General features: G+C 44.1%; 1 protein-coding gene across 3 annotated transcripts in view; it reads left to right on the top strand.

Moving 5' to 3' along the window:
• Positions 1-21,573, top strand: part of Cldn10 (claudin 10) — a 122,849-nt gene that overhangs the window by 99,177 nt on the left and 2,099 nt on the right. For all 3 annotated transcript variants that reach the window (XM_004651050.2, XM_004651049.2, XM_004651048.2), the window contains exons 2-4: positions 3,445-3,606; positions 3,755-3,836; positions 21,274-21,381. In XM_004651050.2, the coding sequence (XP_004651107.1) occupies positions 3,445-3,606; positions 3,755-3,836; positions 21,274-21,381 (352 nt within the window). The remainder of the gene's footprint in view (positions 1-3,444; positions 3,607-3,754; positions 3,837-21,273; positions 21,382-21,573) is intronic.

The following is a 21,573-nucleotide window of genomic DNA, read 5'->3' as shown; positions in this document are numbered from 1 at the left end:
CCCAAAAAAATCTCTTAACTTTTAAGCAGCACCTTGAAGCTTGCCTCCAACAAAATTCATTAGCTTAAAGTGACGATTGGAAAATCTCAAGGCTGAATGAGCTAGTGATTTCTGTGCATTGCTGACCCTGGTTCCTGTCAGAGCACCACGTCTCTGCAGCTGACAAGCCTTTCTGGCCAGGTTGGTTTTACGACAGGCCATCTATTCTCCCTTAAAGGGAATGGTAGCCATTTCTTACAGGAGAGCTAACTATAAATTATACTTCAGAGAACTTCTAAGTAAATATGCCCATGCTTGAGCACTTTAATGTGTTAATTAGCTATTAACGGGTGTCAGTAAATTAGACCTGTCAGAAATAATGGCCTCCTTGGCTAGGTTTTTACTACCACTTCTCTTGATGGTGTTACTTCTAAGTTTTGCCCTCAGGAACTATTAGAAAGCTAGATTGCACAGGTTTTCCTTGCAGAAGATAAACTCTGAAAGTTTTCTGGAAGCCTGAGTTCCTGGGAGTTTTAAGGCCCTAGTTGATAAACCCCCGGCTTACCCATAACCTGGCTCACTTATTATTATTATTAATTATTATTATTATTATTATTTTGGTTGGCAAGGGAGTTTATCCTCTGCCTTGGCTCCTCATTACAGAAAACTTCTGAGTACAGGTGAAAATTAGAAAGCTGTTGGTACAGTCCTCATGCCAGGGAGAAGTATCCTGCCTTCCACACTGACCAGTGTTTTGGGTGGTGTGTAAGAGAAGGGCTGCCAGACCAAATGAGAACCCACTCGGCCCATCTTCCCTCTGGCGTGTGAGCCCAGAGGGCAGAGAGGAGGACTAGCTTAGGACGAGTGACTCAGGAAAAAATGGTCTGTATGGTGGCTGGCTGAAGTGTGGGGACCAGGGTTATTTTCCCTGCCATCTTAAGGGTTGACTGGGTTGGCCTGGGATCCTAAGCACTGCTTACCATGTGGGAAAAAGCATTTTCTGTTCTGAATGACCAGACTGGAGAACTTAACCTCTGGTAAATTCCAGACCATCTGCCCAGAATAAAACATGTAAGATAGCTGAAATAAATGTGAATCATGTTGCATGGCAAAGTTTTATAGGAATAGGTGTATCTATTTCTTTCTAAATATATATTTACTCTGTACTATCACCTGACCCGCAGTTTGACTTTCCTCCATTTCAGCTGTCCATGGTCAACCATGACCCAATAGCCAATGGAAAAATCCAGAAATAATTATTCATACATTTTGAGTAACTTTTGTTTAAATGAATTGTTATGATTATTCTATTTTATTCATTAGCATTGCTATTTTTTTTTTTGAAACAGGGTCTCACTATATAACCCAGGCTGGCCTTGCATGCATGTGCCTCCTACCTCAGCCTCCAAGTGCTGGGATTGCAGACATGTGCCACACAGAACTAGCTTTTATTGTTGTTAATTTCTTTCTGTGTCTAATTTATAAAATAAATTTTATCAGGTATTTAGGAAACAAGTCGTTCATAGGGGGCTGGGGACTATCTGTGCTTTCAGGGCTTCACTAGGGTTTGAGCAGATATCCCACACTCGTAAAGAAAGGCTATTTTGTGTTTGTGCATGGCTGCTCCCTCCATTTTTTTTAGTGACTGAATTTAAAGTTAGGTAAATGCATTTCGCAATGATAATAACAATAGCCCATAGCTTTTGTGGTGAATGAGGAACCACTTGGGTTACCCCTGTAGACCCTTTAATTTTGCAAGGGACCCAAGAGCCTTCTCTGTACTTTGTAGAGACTTGCTCACCCGTGGGCTCTGGCTTGGAGACTTGTGGCTTGAAGTCTAAAGAGGAGCTGTTTCTGCAGCAGCTGAGGCCCAGGACAGCCCCTCAGTACCATTACTATCTAAAGACGCCTCCATTGTCTTGTTTTGTTTTCTTTTTCAGGTAGGGTCTCACTCTAGCTCAGGCTGACCTGGAATTCACTCTGTAGTCTCAGGGTGGCCTCGAACTCATGGCGATCCTCCTACCTCTGCCTCCCAAGTGCTGGGATTAAAGGCGTGCGCCACCACGCCTGGCCTTGAAAATAATTTTATTTTGCTGCTTTCGATGGCCTCCGCATTAGTAAAATTGTTTCCTGCAGAAGGGCAGTCTTCACTTATGGGGGTCTAAAGTATGCTACATGTAAGCAAAGCCCAGTTGCTTTTCGACATGGCTCCTAGGGACCAGATCAAGTCTTCTCCAAAGAAACATGGGACTGAAGGCCAAGATCATTTACAATCTGATGATTTTCATGGTCTTAGTAGGATTGACCATTATTATTGGCTTTGCCCAGATACTAAAAGATAAAATGGCTGTCTGTGTGTTTGCACTTGAGTTTTTCCACTCAGAGACTTAACTCTCATTGTCAACCTGATGAAAATGTGGGCTTCTTTGCTTCATGCCTATTTACTCGCACCATTACATGCTGCTCTCATTGTTTTGGATTGAAATGTGGCCCTTTTTCAGACTGAAACAAAGCAGCTTATGTGCTAATAGTTTATTAATTTAAATCCTGTTAATTTTGAATGTGTCAGTCCTTGGCCAGAAGCCGTGTTGAAGCTTACTATGTCTGGCTATGCAAATAAAAATATGTGCCTGAGAAAATAGGATGGTACAGTAGAGATGATTTAACACAGAATGCATTCTTTCGGGTTCATTAAAAGCATTTATTTACATGCAAAGGGTTGATTAATGATTATAAATCACCCTTCTGTTTAACAATGCTTTTTAGAGCCCAACTTTGTATGTACCCTAACAGTGATATAGTGTCACTAAAACAATTCTTGACATGGAGTCCTCATAATTCCTGAAGGTATTCTGGTTGATCTCACTCAGAAACGTTCATTAATGCTGGGAGATTTGACTCTTTGGGAGCTCTTACCATCCAGTTATAAACTTCATGGTTTTATGTCAGACACATTAAAATGTCTGTCTAGACCAGAAGGCTAATGTACAAAGAAGTGTTTTGGCAGTAGCAGGAGATGACATCTCTAATGCCAAAAGGCAATAGCATATGAATCTTACAGCGACCTGGGGGAGGAATGCATTTCTGCTATTTACTGACTCGCCTATATTAAGTCACAGGACGTTTGACTGCTGCAGTTTCCTCATCGGTGAATATGGGAATGACTCAAAGTCCTAGCTGGGGCATTATGCATAGCCAAACTTTTTTGTTGGGTGGGGGAATGGGTTTTCAAAGTAGGGTTTCACTGTAGATTAGCTCTCTCTCCTTTCTTGATCTAAAGCATGTGACATAGGTTAGGCCCTTCATATGGATTAACTTCCTTCCTCTTCTTGATTGTCCCATTGCTAGTTTTACCATTACGGTTAGACAACAGACCCGCTACCCCTAATAACAATGGGCAGAGAGGCTATCTGTCTGGACAGCCACATGTTTTATGTTAACGTGAATGACCTACTCTAATTGCAGGTTATATCCAGGCGTGTAGAGGACTTATGATCTCTGCTGTCAGCCTGGGCTTTTTTGGTTCCATATTTGCACTCTTTGGAATGAAGTGTACCAAAGTCGGAGGCTCAGAGAAAGCCAAAGCGAAAATCGCTTGCTTGGCTGGGATTGTATTCATACTGTCAGGTAAATAGAACCTTTCTTCCAGACGAGGTGCTTTGTGATGTTAACACAACCACACACTGACCCTGGTGTGTTCTCTCTCTCTCTCTCTCTCTCTCTCTCTCTCTCTCTCTCTCTCTCTCTCTCTCTCTCTCTCTCTCTCTCTCTTCAGGGCTGTGCTCAATGACAGGCTGCTCCCTGTATGCAAACAAGATCACAACAGAATTCTTCGATCCTCTCTTCATGGAGCAAAAGTAAGTGTTGCCTTTCGGCCTATGCATTTCTCTAGCTGGTGGAAAATGATGCATAGTAAAATCCTAGAATAAGAGACACAGCTTTCCTGTATGGCTTTTGGTTGTCTTGTGCATGTGTGCGCACCCACGCAGCGCCCCGTGGCTTCACCTGTGGTGGGGTGTGCTGGACTGCGGTGGCCCAAGCTGAATGTCAGGTGGCCCGCCTGCTCACTCTTCTACCCGTTCTTACGGAGCCCGAGTCTCTTACTGATCCCAGAGGCGATCAGTTTTTGTTTGCTTTTTCCTTTTGCAAGCTCCAGGAAGACTCAGGGTCTCTGCTCCCCTGGGGTACGGGGCTTACAGACTTGTGTGGCCCTGTCCAGCTGATTATGTGGGTCTTGGGAGTCGAACTTGAACCATCTGTCAGACTTTCTCACGCCCTCATGCTTGCACAGGAGATGCTTTTAACCTCTGAGCCATCTCTCCAGTCCCTAGCTAGCTGAGGAATATGGAACACATTGGTAAGTGGTACTTGATGACATCACATTTATGGAGCAGTTTGAGGGAGGTGAACTTAATGGCTTCATGAATGTTACATAGTATCTTTAAGCAGCTCAAAGCGGAGGATTTAGAACAATCGACTTCATCCACTGTACCTCATAAAATTGGAGATAAGTTTAGGAAAAGTGGAATAGAGGTAGGAGATGGGAGGAAAGAGTGGGGCAGGGTGAGAATAGAAAAGTGAAAGCTGGGGCTGGAGAGATGGCTTAGCGGTTAAGCGCTTGCCTGTGAAGCCTAAGGACCCCGGTTCGAGGCTCGGTTCCCCAGGTCCCACGTTAGCCAGATGCACAAGGGGGCGCACGCGTCTGGAGTTCGTTTGCAGTGGCTGGAGGCCCTGGTGCGCCCATTCTCTCTCTCTCCCTCTATCTGTCTGTCTCTCAGTGTCTGTCGCTCTCAAATAAATAAATAAAAAATTAAAAAAAAAAAAAAGAAAAGTGAAAGCTGAGTGTCACCAAAAGTGGCAGATGCCGAACGCTAGTCTCTGGCTTGTGTAGATCACGCCTTAACCACGCACATGATGCATAGCTTTGTAAAAAAAAAAAAACAACTGCTATTGTAGGAGCCTGGTGGCTATACCCAGGGGTGACTCTCAGAGTTGCAGATGAGTGCTTTGGGATGAACACATCACTTTGTTGTTGTTATTTCTAAACTATGGGCGACTGCTTTTTATAGTGTCCCTGGGCTTATTTCTTTGGGCTGGGAAAATCCTAGGGAAAAATCAGAAATGACTGACCATGGATCAAATCTTTTGTCTTCCATGGTTAATATGTTTACATACCTGTATAGGAAGATCTCTCTGTCTCCCTCTCTCTCTCTTCCTCTCTCACTCTCTCTGTGGTTGTTGGTACTGTTATCAGTCACATGGATAATCCTCTTTCAGACTTAAGATCACATGTTCAAGAGGTTAGTTGTAGGAATAGCTAGTTAAGCAGACATTATTTTTAAATCGTGGATTTAGGAATCTTCAGAAAACTGATTTACTAATTCTCTCCTTAAAACCCTTGGTAAATAAATAAGTTATCAGTTAAATTGAGATATACAGTAAGAATAATGGCTAACATGTCAGACCCTACCAAATGCCAGCCATAGCGTGGAAAGAATTATTTTATTATATCATGTTATTTCTTCCCATAACACTCATAAAATTTATATTATATACTTTTCATAATTTTTAAGACTGGATGCTATTAGAGTTCCTGTTGTTCGTTTTAAAATAATTTTCATTCAGAAATTTTATTACTAAGGAAGCAAAAACCATGTCTTAGACTCTAGTATAACTTTTACTTTTCTGATTTTATTAGAAAAAAAATCCTGATTTATAAATGTTCTCCTTTTCTCTTTTTGTTGTGTTTTGTTTCTCAAGATAAGACCTTTCTGTGTTGCCCTAACTGGCCTCAAACTCTTTAATCCATAATCCTCTTGCCTCAGCCTCCTAAATGCTAGGATTACAGGTATAATCCACATGCTTAACTTCTCCTCACTACTTACTTTTATTTTTAGTTGGGTGTGTGGGTATGGTGTGTGTGTGTGTGTGTGTGTGTGTGTGTGTATGCACATGCATACATACCAGGATCACTTGCCACTGATAATGAATACCAGACCAAGCACCATTGTGTGTGTGTGTGTGTGTGTGTGTGTGTGTGTGTGTGTGTGTTTGCTTTTACATGAGTGCTGGGGAGTTGAACTTGGAACAGCAGACTTTTCAAACAAGAGACATTAACTGTTGAGCTCTCATCTCAGTCCCACTTCTCACTATTTTCCTAATGAGATTTATATAGATATATGTGACACTAAGCACAGAGATGGAAATTAGGACTTTATTTCTGGAGACCAGAGACATTTTAATGGTATTTAAATAAGATGCTAAAGGTTACATTTTTATTTCAGGATTTAAAAAAAAATCACAAATAGGTCACAAAATCATATTTCTCATGGGTTATTTTGTCACAGTGGTAACTTTTCTGAATTATCTCTATTATATCATATATCACTGTCTTTATTTTCCTGGTAGTTATTCAGGATGGTTTTTAAAATATTTTGTTTTTATTTATTCATTTGACAGAGAAAGAGGGAGACACACATAGAGATTGAGAGAGAGAGAGAGAGAGAGAGATCAGGATGTTTTTGTCCGCACCATAACATTTGAAACTAGGCATGGTGGCTCACGCCTGGAATCTCAGCATCCCAGAAGCCAGGGCGGGAGGATTTGTCATGAATTTGAAACCAGCCTGGACTATATTGTGAATTTTAGGCTAGCCTGGGTTATACAGTGAAAGCCTGTCTTAATTCCCCTACTAAAAAAAAAAAAAAAAATTCCTTTGAAGGCATGAAAGATAAAGCTTGTCTGTGTGAATGCTGCCTGTGTTTGGGAGACTGAGGTGGAAGAGAATCACCGTGAGTTCAAGGCCATGCTGACCTACAGAAAGACGTGCTCAGTCACCCACCTCAAGTCAACCCCAGCGGGGTGTCTTGGTCCTCTGGCAGAGGTTGCTTAGATGTAGTTCAGTGCCCACGTGCGGGGACAGGTTTTGTTCTTGCGTACAAACATGCCCTCCGTTAGCATCTCAACACTTACTTTTCTGTCTCAGCCCATTCGCTCTGTGTGTATATATTCACAACTATAAAACAGAGATGATCATAGTATTCTTTTCATAGAGTTGCTGTGAGAGTCCCAAGAGGGAATGTGTGTGTGTGTGTGTGTGTGTGTGTGTGTGTGTGTGTGTATGCGTGTTGTGTGTGTTTATAATGTCTGTGTGTGGGATATAATCGGCAAAAACAAACACCTAGTATTCAGTCTCGTTGTATTATATTAGCCATCATTCAGATTGCTCTCTAATCCTGGGCGGTATGTATCCCATTTGGCCTCTTTTGTCCCCTCCCCCTCCCTCGTTCCACCGAGCACCCTCCTCTTTGCAAATAGTTCTTGCGCTGTTTTGAGGTCTCATTACTTTGATCATCGTCCGTCTGGCTTTTTGTTGTCATTTGGTTGTTGAGAAAGGGTTTTACTGTGTAGCCTAGGCTGGCCCTGAACTTGCCATCCTCCTGCCTCAGCTTCCTGATTGCTAGGGTTACCTGTGTGCTGCCATGCCTTTATTAGCTCTTTTCTGCAACGAAAAAAATTTAACACCTACAGTTTGCCAAGTAATGTCATATAATTAGAGCGCTTGGGAGGCTGAGGTAGGAGGATCACCATGAGTCCGAGGTCAGCCTGGGGCTAAAATGAGGCCCTGCCTCGAAAAAGTTTTTTTTTTTTTTTTTTTTTTAAAGTTCAAGCCGGGCATGGTGGCGCACGCCTTTAATCCCAGCACTCGGGAGGCAGAGGTAGGAGGATCGCTGTGAGTTCGAGGCCACCCTGAGACTCCATAGTGAATTCCAGGACAGCCTGGGCTAGAGTGAGACCCTACCTCGAAAAACCAAAAAATAAAAATAAAAATAAAAAAGAGTTCAATAGCTGGAGGTTATGAAGATGACATTGCTGGTCAGGCGCAGAGGAGGGCATCTGTCGACCCAGCTTCTGCTGAGGTTGAACGAGGAGGATCATTTGAGACCAGGAGTTAGAGGTCAACTTGGGCATCTCAAAACAAAACACAACAAAAAACAACAACAACAAAATTCAACATATTATAAATTAGCAATAGTTACAAATAGCCCTTTATATCAGCATCTTATATAAAAATACAGGCTTTGTGAAACCCTGTGCACTGAGCATATATTAACTCCTTATGGTCAGTTCCTTCTCTTCCCCATCTTTCATTTCCACCAGTATCTTACAGAAAGAAAGGCCTTTCATGATCTCCTGTGCACTGAGCATATATTAACTCCTTATGGTCAGTTCCTTCTCTTCCCCATCTTTCATTTCCACCAGTATCTTACAGAAAGAAAGGCCTTTCATGATCTAACTGAATTCTAGTTGGATCAAGGAAATGCCACATCTGAGAACTGTAAAAATCCCAACAGATTCTAACTGCAACAATGGGGTTACCAAGCTCATTTCAGCAAAATGTCCTATAAAAACCAACAAACTGATTATTGTGATTTTGTCTGTTTTCTCTTCCCACCACAGCCTGCTTCTCATGGAGAAGCAAGGGATGGGAATTTCGAAGAGTGATATACAAATATCTCTAAACACAGAATAAACTGGTTTCATAGGTCATGAAAAATCAACTTTAAACACGATTTTGGCTTATTCTAGGACAGAACGCTTGCTCTGCTGATATTTTCTAGTTTTTTGTAAAAACATATTTATTTGAGAGGCAGATAGCGAGTCTGGGTGTGCCAGGACCACCGTGCCACTGCAAACGAACTCCAGATGCCTGTGTCACTTTGTGCTTCTGGCTTTACGTGGGTTTTGGGGAATCTAACCTGGGCCATCAGGCTTTGGGAGCAAGTGCCTTTAACAGTTAAGCCACCTTCCCAGTCCCATTTACTAGAATTTGATAATTCTGCCTGGATCTGAATTCTTTTGTGCATGAACTTAGACCGTGTGTAGGGGTCACGGCTTGCGGTTGCGCCAATGCCACGGGGGGTGTGGGTTTGGCAAAGGCAGCAGCAGGAAGGTTCTGGTTACTTTCATGTCTTGCTGACCAGCCTGCGAATTAGTATAAGGTCCTTGAGGTCTGCAAGCATCTCTTCCAGTAGTTCGCCTAGTGCAGCGCCTACAACTGACATTGCAACCACACTGTCTCAGCAATCGGAGGAGGCAAGCCTTTGGGAGGATGGAGCTGGGAGACATGCGCTTGCCCCTGTGCCCTTTGATGCCACACATTAGTCTGTAAACAGCTGCCACCCAATGCCTTCTCGCCCTCAAGCCATGGATGGTGTGACTTGAGTGAGTGCCCACGTACCTGGGCCCTTGGATGGGACATGGAGATGGCTGAGCCATTGGCTGTGGTTTGAATGGCATTCTGATACCAAGACCTTAGAATGTGCTAGAAAATGGATGAAGTGGGAGAGCGTGGGTTTCCTTGCTTGTTGGCTGATATTGAGGTATCGGATCTTCTCTACCGGTGTTAAGTTCACCCCCATTGTCCGGTTAGGAAAACACAACCAAGCTTCTCAATACGGTCTTCCTGTGTGCATGGAAATCCAGCGAAGCTCTGTTCGTGAGAAAAACTCGCGTGGCTTCTGGGGTTGAGTTGACTGTGGTAGAAATGCTGCTTCTTATTCTAAAATCCTTCTGGTCTTGGCACATATCTGAAAATTTTCTCTTTTTTTCAAGTTACATTTGATAGAATTGCGGTAAGTAAACGCCATCATTTATTTGTTTTGAACCTTCTCATTAACAATTTTCATGCCTGCATATAATGTATTTTGATCATAATCCCCTCCTGTTTTGCTTCTTTGTTTTGGTAGTTAGCCTATTTGGCCTTTGGGGATTTTTTTTTTTTTTTTTTGTCATGGTTGATGGCTCCAGCATGTGGTTTTGCAGAGCCTTGCAAACTATTTGTCCACTTTCCTTTAGGCTATTTCAAACCAACTTCCTCCTTTTTATTAAAACAAAAACCTATCAAATAAAAAAAAAAATCTCCCCTCCTACAAGCTTATGGTAATCGGTACCTCATAGCGTGATTCACATCCCAGGGTGACCACATTATTCCTCTCATGGCTTTGTTGTCCAAGCCACTGACTTCCTGAATGTCTCGCTTTGTTTTCTTAAATAAACTGTTCCAAGTCACAGATGATTGGCAGTGAGAGTCTGCTTTTCAAACCAAGCAAAGTTACACAGCACTTAGCCAGTTACCTGTGTAAGGGACACTGTGATCTGAGCCCCGTTCGCCCTCTCTATATGAGATCTATCATTATGGCTTGGATTCAGTTGGTTCTCAGCCTCTAGGCTTTTCTGGTTTTGGTCTTTTCAAATTCTTCATTCCTGGCATATTTTGATTTCTAGTGTGTGACTTAACCTATTACTTAGGACAAGTCTTTTTGCTGCTGTGACAATTTAGTACTTAGAAATATCTGCCAGGCTGGGGAACTAAGTCAGAGGTAGATCCCATGCTTAGCATGTAAAGGACCCAGGTTCAATTTTGAGGGGGTATGAGGGAGAGACACAGAGAGCTGGAAGGGGGGAGGGAGGCAGGGAGAGAGAGAGAAATCCTTGCCTTTGGGTTGTCTGTCAAATTAAACACCAGATAACAGGAGAGGTAGCTTTCCAGATGGCACAGATTTTCCTAGGTGAAGCTGAACGAATGACAGTCTTTCTGGTGAAGGGCTAACCTAATCGAGATGGTTAATGCCTTCATTATAATGTCCTGCCTGGTGAGTGTGTTCAGACGACTCTGATCATGGGGCGACTGGGAGCGTGAGCTGAGGCTGACAAGGTTCACAGGTTCTTAGGGAAGAGATTCATAAAAGTTCTAAATATTGAGAATTAAAAAAGGTTAAATTGCTAGGCGTGGTGGCACACACCTTTAATCCCAGCACTAGGGCAGCAGGGGTAGGAGGATCGCTGTGAGTTCAAGGCCACCCTGAGACTACATAGTGAATTCCAGGTTGGCCTGGGCTAGAGTGCAACCCTACCTTGAAAAAAATAAAAAAAAAACCAAAAAACCCAAAATCTTAAGAAGCAGTGAGCTCACTTTGTTCAGAAGTAGCATAGACCACCTCTAGTTACTAGAATTCCAGTAGTTTATCAGGTTAGCAGGCCTTTAAAACCCACTTGAGTACAAAATGTTGGGCCATTCTGGCTGTTTTTACTGACTGGCACATGGAATACTTTATTCTTGTCTGTTTAGCTTGGTCTTTGTCGATTTAACTATTGTCCCTTTACATCCCCGTTCACCTCTGAGCATTCTCGGCAGCTTGCTTCCAGGGACAGAGAGCCCCTGGGGTTTCCCATATGATTTGCGCTCCTACCATGATCCCGCTGGTAGTTAGCACCCACTGGCTTCCTAGTTTGTTTGCCGGATTATACCAGGATCATCTTGAAGTCCGTGGGCTGCTGGTTTTGAGATTTCCCATAGCTGGTTCATGCTCTGTGACATTTATAGCAGGGGTGGGTGGCCAGCATTGATGGGACAGACTTTTGCATCACCCCTAGGAAAGCAAAGACAGCAGTCTGTGTGTAGGAGCAACAGTTAAGGGGACGGGGAGAGGAGGCAGTGTAGCGCTTTGTTTAAGAATAAGGACCCTGGGTCCACGCTGCTTGGAAGTAAGCCCAGCTCTGCCTCTCATGGGCTGTGTGATCTTGAAGGAGTTGCTTGTTTCTGTGTTGTGTGCTGAATCTGTAAAATGAGAATAAGTGATTATAAGAAATAAATGGCAGGCTGGAGAGGTGGCTTAGCAGTTTAAGGTGCTTGCCTACAAAGCCTAAGGACTCATGTTTGATTTTCCAGTGACACAAACGTGTAAGGTTGCCCATGTGCACAAGGGGGCACACATGTCTAGAATTCGATTGCAGTGGCTGGAGATCCTGATGCACCAATTCTCCAATTCTCTCCCTCTTTCTCTCTCTCATAAGAGAGGCAGTCTGTTGACTTGTCTCAAAAAAAAAAAAAAAAAAAAAAGAGCCGGGCATGGTGGCGCACACCTTTAATCCCAGCACTCCGGAGGCAGAGGTAGGAGGATTGCTGTGAGTTCGAGGCCACCCTGAGACTCCATAGTGAATTCCAGGTCAGCCTAGGCTAGAGTGAGACCCTACCTCGAAAAAAAAAAAAAAAAGAATTAAATGGGATCATATATTTCAACTATTTAAAGCCATACCTAATGATACATAGTAAATACCACAAAATATGAGCTCCTTTTTAAAAAATATTTTTAAATTATTGATTTATTTTATTCATGAAAGAGAGAGAAAAAGCATGGGAGAGAGGGAAAAGTTGTGCCAGGGCCTCTAGCCACTGCAAACCAACTCCAGATGCATGCATTGCCTTGTGCATCTGGCTTACATGGGTCTTGGGGAATTGAACCTGAGTCCTTGAGCTTCTCAGGCAAAGCACTTTAACTGCTAAGCCATCCTTCCAGCTCATGAGCTCTTATTTTGAAGGGTATTGATCTTTACCTAGACTGTAATCACACAGCAGGGTGCCATACAGTCTATTAAGATGAGCAATAGAGAAATAGAAATGTATGTTGGAATGTTACAGCATGCTTTATGATTTTTGAGTCTTAAGTAAAAGAAAAGTCCAGAAGGAAAGTGGTGTGACACTGTATCAAGCCTTGGTCATTTTGTCTTCATTTCTGGCCATCTGTATCATAGCATTAAGTTAGAAATGCACGCACTTGGAGATCGGTGAGCAGACACACCACAGGACGCTTATCAACAGTAATCCTGCGTGAGTCTCCCCCATCACCTGCTTTGATTCCCAGAGGTCTTCAGGCAGGCTGTTAAGGATTCTGAAGGAATGTAGGACACGCTTTAATTGGCTTGGGCATTTTACTGCAAGTCCAAGCTGGAAAGCAGAAAAACTCATGCAGGGTTTTGAGCCCAGAGCTCAGCACTGTGGCTCCATCCTGGAGGGTCTCAGGATTGCATTGGCTCTTTTGGGAAACATCTATCTTAAAGGACAGTCCTGTCTGTACCGATATTTATTCAACTTCGAGTTTGCTTGCGAACATATTGTCATCGTTTCTGTGTTATGATTTAGCACATCATTCTTACTTAAGATCAAGGCAGTACCCTCTCCACCCCTGATTATTCACCCCGATGGAGGAGTGCAATGGCATTGATGTAGATAAGTGGTTTGTTTTGAAGTAAACTATGTAACTCTGGGGACAGGAAGTGTTTCTTTTGAACTATAATTTATTCCAGCTAACATTACATTTAGTCATGAATGGATGGTTTCTAAATGTCCATGAGTAACCAGCCAGGCTTAGAACTCCTGTGAAGACATCTTTGATCACTTGATGCACTGTGAGCCAGGCAGGCGGCTCTGAGGAGGTCAGGAGTAAAGGCTGGGCCCTGGCTGCTCTGGGACGGTAGTATGCCTCATCTGAATAGCAGAGATGGTACTATGTTATGAGGATCAAGAAAATAACATATTAGAGAGATACTGGTAAGAGGCTACAAACTTTCAGTGAGACACACACACACACACACAAAACAGAAACATAAAAGAACAGGTGTACATCTACTTGTAAACTTACCTTGGCATTCTCAATTGCCTGAGTATGTTTCTTGAATTTCTCCTTGATTAATCTGTAGCAGTTAACTGCTCCCCTAATTCATTGAGTCAAATGGAATCTTGCAATATTTATCTTTTGAAAGAGAGAGAGAGAAAAGGAAGAATGGAATGAAGAAAGAGAGAAAGGAAGGTAGAAAGGCGAGAGCATCTTACACAGTGGCACGTGGAGGAAATCAACACATAATTCCTGCTATGAACAGTTTCCAGAATTCTACACTAGCCTAGTGGAAAATCACAATATACTACATTGACAATGTCTGAAAAGCTGTTATCGTGTATAATTCAGAATTGTTACCAAATATTGAAAAGTCAGTGTTTAGTCTGGCGTATTACATTGGAGAATATCTCGTGAGGATCCCATGTAGAATTAACGGTTTTTCCTATTCTACTTTTGCTGCCCTTTGAAAGGTGCGTGCTACTGTGCTGTAAATCCTGTGGGGTGCTCTAGGGGGGAGGCTTCCAGGCAGCGGGAAAGATGGTAGTCAGATGAGAGGGATGATTACCCCAGAAGGGACTCAGATACTGTGGCATTTGTAGGACAGGCAAACTCTAAACAGCCTACTTTAGTAACTGAGACACTCCAGAGTACACAGCCTCTGGGGAGTGGGGGGTAACGTGTGTTTGTAAATCCCTGTAGAATATTTATTTATAGCTTGCAGTCATATGGACCTTACATTAGATAAACCCATGCATTGGCTTATGGGGGAAGTGGTTTACATGAGACAGCGGTCTCTAACATGCTGGCTTGCCAATGGAGTTCAGTCCTAACGTATTAATGGAGAAAACACATAAGCTTATGTTCTAGATTTCAAACATTTTTTTTTCCTCCAAAAGCATATTCAGTTGCCTTAAGGCAACTGGTATACTTATTTTGGCTCATTCTCAATTAAAATGGAGTAGAGGACAAATGTGAAATCACCCCGGCTCTCAGTTCTGTGATCTTTGTTGAAGTCACCTTACTTTTCTGGGGAGCTGAAAAGAATGAAGTAGTTTCACTTGAGTGTACTGGTTTTGGCTTTATTTTTGAAGGGGCTACTCAGTATGCCCTGATTTTAATTACCACCCACACCTCTTCTCATGCTGGGTAAAAAGACAACCCCAGGGCATTTAGGAAAAATTCCACACTCTACCACTCTAGGGCCACTAAAAACTTAATGAGCCGGGTAGGGAGAGCACTCTCCTTCTGAAATGAGAATTAAAAGCATGGTGTGAAGAGTGAGTCTCTAAAAGGATGATTAAAATTGTTTACTTAGATAAGGTGTACATAGAAAAAAGAGACAGCCCGTAAGAGCTTGGGGTTTGGAGTCACGTTAGGGGTTTTAAAATCCTGGTTCTGCCTTTTGCCTACCTGAAACATGGGGCAAGTAATTTTACCTCTCAAAGTTCAGTTTTTCCATTTGCAAAATAAGGATATCTATACTAATCTTTCAGGATTGTAATGAAGATTGACTAGTAATGGGTAAAAGCAAATCTTAGCCCGCACACGATTCTCAGGGTGAGCTGACAATAATGTAGCTGTTATTACCGTGGATATTTATGTGAAGCACGTTTGTCTGTATCTGGGGAAAAACCATGTTTATCTGCATAAGCAGGTTCTTCTCATTGCATTGCAGTGTCATCACCTTTACTGTAATCATTCGCTTAAATCTGACTAACCCCTCTAGACTACGAGATTGGTGGGAACAAGGGCTGCCTCTCTCTCCCACCCCAAAGAGATGACTAACACGCTACGTGACATGCCACTTCTGCAGAGGTAATGACCCTGGGTGCGCCCCTTGGATGGCAAATCGGCTCAGAATGGGGATTTGAGTCCAAGAAAGACAAAACCAGGAGGTGAAGAAAACAGTGTTCCTTAATACCTTTGCTGGGATAGCCAGGAGGCTATAAGGCCAGGCTGTGAGTGGAAGTATAGGTCACGTCAAGGTCACGCTCTGCCACTCTTGTGAAATGAGAATCACAAACAGCAGCCGACCGCTCTAGACACAGGGAGAACAGGACAACTTCAGCCAACACTGAAAAGCATGCTTTAGCGCTTCAGAGCTTTCTAGCTTGTCTTGGGGGAGTTTTGTTCTTTTTTCTTTTTTCTTTTTTTTAATATTTACTTTCTTGAGAGAGAGTGTGTGAGAGAGAACACAGATGGGCATGCCAGGACCTCTTGCTGCTAAAATGAACTCTAGACACATGAGCCACGTTGTGCATCCGGATATGCATAGGTACTGGGGAATTGAACCCTGGCTGGCAGGCTTTGCAAGTCAAGTTCCTTTCACTGCTGAGCCATCTCCCCAGCTTGAGTTGTTTTATTCTTAGACCCAATAGTTTATTGTAATGGGAGAAAGGGAGAAAAGGGGAAGGGAGAGAGAGAGAGAGGTGCATTACAGGGAGAGATGGGGGAGGATTGATAAGGAGGGAGAAAAGGGGGTGGTGCAGGCACATCAGCAATTTTAAGAGGTTAATCTGTGTTTTAAATATTTAATTAATTAATTAATTTGAGAGAGAATGAGTGAAAGAGACAGCTACTATATATGTGTATATACATATGTATGTGTATATATATATATACATATATATATATATATATATATATATATATAGAGAGAGAGAGAGAGAGAGAGAGAGAGAGAGAGAGAGAACATGCTAGTGGGCACCCCAGGGCCTCCAGCCACTGCAAACAAATTCCAGATGCATATGCCACCTTGTTTATCTGGCTTTACATAGGTACTGGGGAATTGAACTCAAATCCTTAGGCTTTGCAAGCAAGCACCTTAACCACTGAGCAATCTCTCCAGCCCTGATCTGTGTTTTAGTTTTTCTGATAAAATTAAATCCTGGCTGACTAAAGTCACATTCACTGAGACAAAGGTCTTAAAGCCTTAGGGGAGTACCTTCTGATCACACCGAAACAATTTTCGACTCTAAACCAAGGCCTGTCTCCACCTTGCTGGTCATGGGTCTATGCCATGTTGAGCCATATTTATTCCTCCAGAATAAGGAAGAAATTGTGGGGGTGGAATAAAGAGATCATACCTGCTGGCGCAGGTCCAAGAGGATATAGATGACAAAAGACCTGTAGCAGAGAATCTGAAATTTGGACAATCTTCCTGAGGTGTTGAGATCAGCTTCTTGGCATTACCAAAGTCAAGAGAGACTTCCAGGCGGAGGCGGAGGAGACGTGCCTTGGAAACAGTGTGTAGTGTATGCTGTATTGTGCTGTTTTCCTCAGTGCTGCCTTTCGGTGACACAGCTCGGTGTTCACTGGATGCCACACCCTGATAGGTGGGAGCTGAAGTCACGTGAACAAAGAGTCTGAGAGAGAACCGACCAGACGAGCCATCACCTATCAGAACTGTAGCACTGTAGAGTATCTGAAATCCCTTCAAGACGGAGGCGACTTATCAAGTGTTTGGCAGGATTGGCAACAATAACCCACAGGAGACGATGCGCCCCTTGAAACTGGGCCTGTATATGTGAAAAAGTCAAAAATATGTGTATAAAGGAGGGATCAATGAGCCAGTTATTAACGTAAGCCAAGCTTGTTATTCCTGGATCCCTTCGGAAAGCTTAAAGATAGCTCGACTTAATGAAAACACAGGTGTGATGCTGGTCTCAACTGTATTCACGGTTGTGACATTCCCGGCTGAGCTGGAGTTTACAACATCTGTCATCTTTATCCCTTACCTGGACACTGGTTTTTTGTTGTTGTTGTTGTTGTTAAGTTATAAAAGATTCATTTTCAGAAAGTAAAGTAGAAAAGCCACAACCTAGCATGGGTCCCAAGTAAGAAAGTCCCTCATCCAGCCACTTAAAATTTTTTTTTTGTTTATTTTTATTTATTGATTTGAGAGCGACAGCCAGCGAGAGGAAAAGGCAGAGAGAGAGAGAGAGAGAGAGAGAGAGAGAGAGAGAGAGAGAGAGAGGGAGAGAATGGGTGTCCAGGGCCTCTAGCCACTGCAAACGAACTCCAGACGCGTGCGCTAAGGTGGGTTCTGGGGAATCGAGTCTCGAAAAGGGTCCTTAGGCTTCACAGGGAAGCGCTTAACCGCTAAGCCATCTATCTCTCCAGCCCTCATCCAGCCACTCTTAACAGAGAATCAATCACTCTTAGTCAATATGGCATCTAGTATTGACATCTTGTTTCAGTAGAGCTCACTATTTCAAGACAAAAAAAATCTCAAGACTTTTTTTCAGGCATGTTGCATTTAACAGCAATACTAAGGTACGGTTGAAGGAGAGGTGAGAAAGGCTGGATGGATAGTAAGATTTTAGAGTGGCCGTCCAATGACCACGTCCTCCACATGGTTGTCCGTTCCTTGTGCTGTCAGAGGCTGAGACTGGAAGTGTCTGAAGACAGATGTTTGGGTGACATGGACATGCAATGTGCACCTTCTCTGTATCCAGTCTCACTGAAACATGAACGAGGGTCTGGCAGTGGAAATCTAGAACATCTACGTTTTAGACAACACACTGTTCATGATTGTGTGTGTGTGTGTGGGTGTGTGTATAGCTGTGACGGTTTGAGGTGTGTGTGGTAATTTTTTGACGAATAACACAATGTTCATGGCTCTTAGTTTTTATTTTTGGCATGGCTGTGGTGGTGTGGTGTATCTATGTGTGTGCAGAAGCACTTGCCTCAGGGGCACATAGGAGGAGGGCCAGAGGACGCCGGGTGTCTTCCTCCTTCTGCTCCGTCATGTGCGTCTCTGAGACGGAGCCTCTCACTGCTGGGACTGAGTCTGTGCTCCCAGCAACGGCCACCGGCTCTGAAGGATTTCCACAAGGCAGAGGCTTTTGTACGGCAGGGTGCGCAACCAGAAAGGGTTCCGGTGGGCAAGCACACCCAGCCGGACTGTAGTTCCCTTAGGTGAAGTGAGGGTCCGGTGCCTCACTCCGACTGGGCAGAGCCTGGCCTCCCATTCTTACCAATTGGCTAAAATGTAAAACTGACGTGGCCTCTAGGGACAGGCTGCAGGAAGGCCGACTGGAGACTCTTGACCAAGCGCAGGAATAGAACTTTGGTTTTCAGGATTGCTGGGAGGGACTTCCCACGGAGCGACAGCCTTTGTGAGCTAAGTTTGCCTTAACCCCTTGGGCAGAGAAGGCGTCTCTTTGTTCCTCACATCGCTGATTCTGAAGCTGCTGTGTTTTTGGTCGGTCTGGCTGACCAGCAAGAAACCAGAGACTCGCGAGTCTCTGCTGCCCACAGGACGGGGCTGCACTTGTGTGACCATGCCCAACTGCTTCTACGGGGAATTGAACTCAGGGCGAACCAGGCCTTCACAGGCCCTCATGCGTGTGCAGCAAGTGCCTTGTTAGCCATCTCTTCAGCCCCCATGAACATCTATTCTATAAACATTCCCAACTTGATATCCCTGACCTGGCTGGTCCTTTTCTGGGTATTTACTTTATCCCTTAGTCCTCTATTTTGGGGTGGGGGGTGCCCATGCACATGCATATGTAGACTGAAGGTGGTTTCTGCCACTTCAGTCCACCTTCTGCCTGCCCTCACCACATGGCAGCCCTTGGGTAAGTCTCTGGGTTTTCAGAGAGCATGTTCTGTGTTCCAGAGCTCGATGAAGCACTGGCCTCCACTCGTTCTGTCACAACTGTTCTTTGTCTGTCTGTCCCCTGATTTCCCAGGGATGTAAGCAAGTGCACATGCCACAGGAGGGACCACAGGGCAGCATTTATTAAAGACTTAACCCCATGCGTGAGTGCTCTACGTCCCTGGTGCTTTGTAAGCATTTCTTCCTGCTCTGGCTGGGGGTCCCAGCTGCTCTAACTCTTGCTGCCGCTATAGGAAGACTGCTTATGCTGGGGACAAGGGTGCAGAGACAGTGACACAGGAGGAAGGCAGGGGAAGAGGCTCAATCATGGGCGGCTCTGTGTGGCCCTGATACCCAAGCCAAAGCTGGGCTCTGGGCCTCGTTCCAAGTGGTTCCAAGTAGAGAGCAGGATGGGAGAGGTCAACCCCTGTGTTCCCCTCACTTGTGACTTCCCTTACCTCATCTCCTGCATGGGTTCTGAGTGCTCAAAGTGCATCCTGACATGGTTTTAAGTATTTTACTTGAGAGAGAAAGAAAATGGGTGCCAGGCCTTCCAGCCACTGCAAACAAACTCCAGATGTATGCGCCATCTTGTGCATCTGGCTTTACGTGGGTACTGGAGAATCAAACCTGGGTCCTTAGGCTTTGACAGCAAGCACCTTAACCACTGAGCCATCTCTCCAGCCCCTGGCATGATTTGATACTGAAACCCATCATGAGGGATTCCCCGTCCCCTTGAAATGGAGGTGTATGGGATAAAAGTGAGACTCCTCTTGTGTAAAAGAAGATAAACTGTGATCACTTCAGCAGGATGAAGACAGGCAAACCTGAGGACGCCCGGCTACGTTCTTCTCACTCCTTGTTCCTTTGGGTTCCTCAGCTAATAGGAAGTCTTTCAGCCAGCTATTGCATTGCCACCTTTATTTTTGTTCTCAGTGAGCATTGTTCATCCTACCTTCAGATGACGATTTCTGAGGGAAGGGGGACGGAGGGACAACCTCATTCCTCTTCGTTAACTTTTATGTATTTATTTGAGAGACACAGAGAGGCAGATAGAGATAGACGAGAAAGAATGGACATGCCAGGTCCTTCAGCCGCTGCAAACGAACTCCAGATGCACATGCCACCTTGTGCATCTGGCTTACATGGGTCCTGGGGAGTAGAACCTGGGTCTTTTGGCTTTGCAGGCAAAAGCCTTAACCATAAGGCCATCTCCAGCCCTCATTCCTCTTTTGTGGCCTGCCAACTGGCACCTTCATTACAGGTTGGCTCTGAAGGAAAGCTGGTCTTTGTCCACCTCCCTGGACTGGTAGCAAGACAGTGCTGTTTCTTTCTTTCTTTTTTGAGAAGAGAGACAGAGAGGAAGAGAGAATGGGCATGCCAGGGTGGGTCTTCAGTCACTGTGAACGAACTCCAGATGTGTTCACCCCCATGTGCACAAGTGTGACATTGTGCACTTGCGTCACCATGCACCTAGCTTACGTGGGACCTGGACATTTGAACAGGAGTTCCTAGGCTTTGCAGCCAGGTGTCATAACTGCTAAGCCATCTCTCCAGCCCAACAATGCTGTTTCTATCCCTGTCCCTTTAGGGACACATCACACCCGATTGGTGCCAAGGAGGTACTTGATTGCCATTGAATTGAGCTGAAATGAAAGCAAAGACAGCCTTCCCTAATCTAATTACAGGGAGCCTTCACAGTTTACCCTGCAGAATAATAACAGAAATGAGTGGAATGTTTAGGGATGTGAAGGCAGAGGACAGAGGAAAAGTGCCTGTGAGTCAGAAAACTCGGGCTTTGATTTCTCCTGCCTGGACAACCTCATTTCCTGTCAGGATGGCAAGGAGGTTACAAGCTCTTCAAGAGAGGCTGGAGTAATGGCTCAGCAGCTAAGGCACTTGCCCCTAAAGCCTGAGAACCCAGGTTCGATTCCCCAGGACCCACATAAGCCAGATGCACAAGGTGGCGCATGTGTCTGAAGTTCATTTGCAGTAACTGAAGGCCTTGGTGCGCTCATTCTCTCTCTCTATCTGCCTCCCTCTCTTTCTCCCAAATCAATAAATACATAATAAAAAAACACTTCAAGGGGACTTAAAGCATTTTGTAGACACAAAAATGTTATTACTTTTAAGCTTACAGCAAAATAAAAAAGGTGAGCATTCAGTAACTGCGGGCCAACAGCGGCACAGCCCCGCTCAAGTCCAGGCTGTGATGCGTGTGATTCGTCCTCACAGGTATGAGTTAGGGGCGGCTCTGTTCATCGGATGGGCAGGATCCTCGCTGTGCATCATTGGTGGTGTCATCTTTTGCTTTTCAATATCCGACAACAACAAAACACCCAGGTAGGAAAAAGAAACAATGGTCTAAATGTGCAGTATATTACTCTAAATCATCGCCTATGGGACACAGTGTTCAGGTGATCCTCAGAAATTACAGAATCTCAGAATTGAGCAAGATTATCTTCAACTGATAGAGGTGGTTTCTTCCTTCCTTCCTCTCTCTTTCTTTCTTTCTTTCTTTTTTTTTTTTTTTTT

Source organism: Jaculus jaculus, chromosome 3 (genome assembly GCF_020740685.1).
Source record: "Jaculus jaculus isolate mJacJac1 chromosome 3, mJacJac1.mat.Y.cur, whole genome shotgun sequence".
NCBI classification, from domain to species: domain Eukaryota; kingdom Metazoa; phylum Chordata; class Mammalia; order Rodentia; family Dipodidae; genus Jaculus; species Jaculus jaculus.
The sequence above is the reverse complement of the archived record's forward strand: the minus strand, read 5'-3'. Positions and strand labels throughout refer to the sequence as shown.